This window comes from Plectropomus leopardus, unplaced genomic scaffold, assembly GCF_008729295.1.
Source record: "Plectropomus leopardus isolate mb unplaced genomic scaffold, YSFRI_Pleo_2.0 unplaced_scaffold20159, whole genome shotgun sequence".
NCBI classification, from domain to species: Eukaryota; Metazoa; Chordata; class Actinopteri; order Perciformes; family Serranidae; genus Plectropomus; species Plectropomus leopardus.
Window position 1 is genome coordinate 1 of NW_024621783.1, and position 1,905 is coordinate 1,905.

Genomic DNA, 1,905 nt, shown 5'->3' on the forward strand with positions numbered 1-1,905 from the left:
GACTATAAAGACACTAGTTGACTGAAAAGAGACTCACAATGACAGAGTGATTCAAAGGAAATTCAAAGAGATACAAAACAACTGCAAAGAGACACAAAAGAACTACAAGGATATATAAAATGACTAAGGACAGACACAAAATGACAACAAAGAGATGCAAAACAGATGCAAAGAGACACAAAACAACTACAGATACATAAAATGACTAAAGAGAGAGACTACAAAGACATGCAAAACAGATGCAAAGAGACACAAAACAACTACAGATACATAAAATGACTAAAGAGAGACACAAAACGACCATAAAGACATGCAAAACAGATGCAGAGACACAAAAAGTGGAAAAGAACCACAAAGAGACATACAATTATTACAAAGAGACACAAAGCGACCACAAGGAGACACAAAACTACAGAGAGAGATGCGTTACTACTACAAAGAGACACAAAACAACAACAACAAAGAGGCTAAACACCTATAATGTGTGTGCTTTGCTCTTATGTAGGAGACTGCTGGAAGTCCCATTCATGTATTACAAGCATTTGTCAAAATATCTAATCAGACTGAAGCTAGTGGAACAAAGGCCACCTAAGAAACGGTCCTCTGAAATGTCATTTCTTCAAACAAGACATGAAAATACAGTAATGACAAGTACTTATTGCATGTCCATTCTTCCGTCTCCCCAGCTGTGTGTTTGGCGGACTTGGCAGGCTCGTGGACCTCTCCAGAGCGCACACGCTTTTCAGCTCCCTCTGTCCGTCGTCTCCTATCTCCTCTGTCTCGTTGGACACTAATGGTGTAAGTGTGGCTCCTCCTGCTGCCCACAGTAATTTGACTTTAGGATGACCTCCCTTCAACAGCAGAGAGAACACACCGACCCCTTCACTGCTCCAACAGACAGAGAGTGATGGAGGAATGGAGGGAGCAACTGAGGGAAGTCAAAAAGGAAGTAGGGGTGAATAAAAATGACTAAAATTAGGGATATTTTTCCAAAAGCTGATGACAGTAAAAGTTCATACCAATGTCAACATTTTTCCAGTGTTTCTCGATCGGCTCGTGTAGAGAACAGTGCTCCACTCTACAAATAATCCCTCCTCCTCTCTCCTTTTTCTCCTGATTGGCTGCCTTTCTTCTCAGAGTGGCTGTGGCCCTGTAGAGTCTGGGCTGAGTCTGTACGGGGCCCCACATCTCTCCTCCTTCTATCACCTCCTCCTCTCTGTCATCTTGTTCTCCCTCCCTGAGCCTCAGCCAGGTGACTGATACGTTCGGAGGGTAGAAATCTGTGATCTCACATCCAAGCATCAGAGTCTGGTCTGGGGAAGAAGTGGAGCTGACGATTTCGGACACACATGGTCTTTTGATGAATCCTATTGGGGATGAGATTGAGATTTAAGTGTCAGTTTTAAATGTGTCATCAAGTTGTATGCCCTTTCTTACCCTCTTTCTTTTTTGATGACTTGCAATTTTTATTTTCCATTATGCAAAACAAACAGTAAACACCAGTCCAGTGTACAAATACAAATTAAATCCTAACTCATCCTCCCTCTCCATCCGGTATAACCCCAAGAACTCCAGAGATAGACAACAAATCAATACATCAGTAATGTGGTGTTCTTTTAAAATAAAATGTATAGAAAAATAAAATAGACAAATACATTAATCCTTTGAAACCTGAGCAAATTGGCTTGATTTCTTTCAAAAACATGGAAAGAAAGCAATAATCAACAAAAGAAGAAATGACCCCAAAATTGGCAACAAAAAAAAACCCTTGTAAAAAGTACAAGAAGAATTTCCACGAAATACGTTTAAAAAAATAAATTAAAAATAAAAACAAAAAGTGAAAAAAGGGCAAATGACCTGGGGAAAGTTCTTAAAAAGAGAGTAATATTGTAGCCTAATTTCAAA

General features: G+C 39.7%; 1 protein-coding gene across 1 annotated transcript; it reads right to left on the bottom strand.

The window, feature by feature from the left end:
- Positions 1-703: 703 nt before the first annotated feature.
- LOC121965477 (SMH class II histocompatibility antigen, beta-1 chain-like) lies at positions 704-1,367 on the bottom strand (the record flags this gene model as incomplete). The annotated part of the gene is made up of 2 exons (XM_042515621.1): positions 704-928; positions 1,020-1,367. Coding segments are annotated over 2 exons (573 nt in total), but the record flags the coding sequence as incomplete, so codon positions are not given.
- Positions 1,368-1,905: the final 538 nt, after the last annotated feature.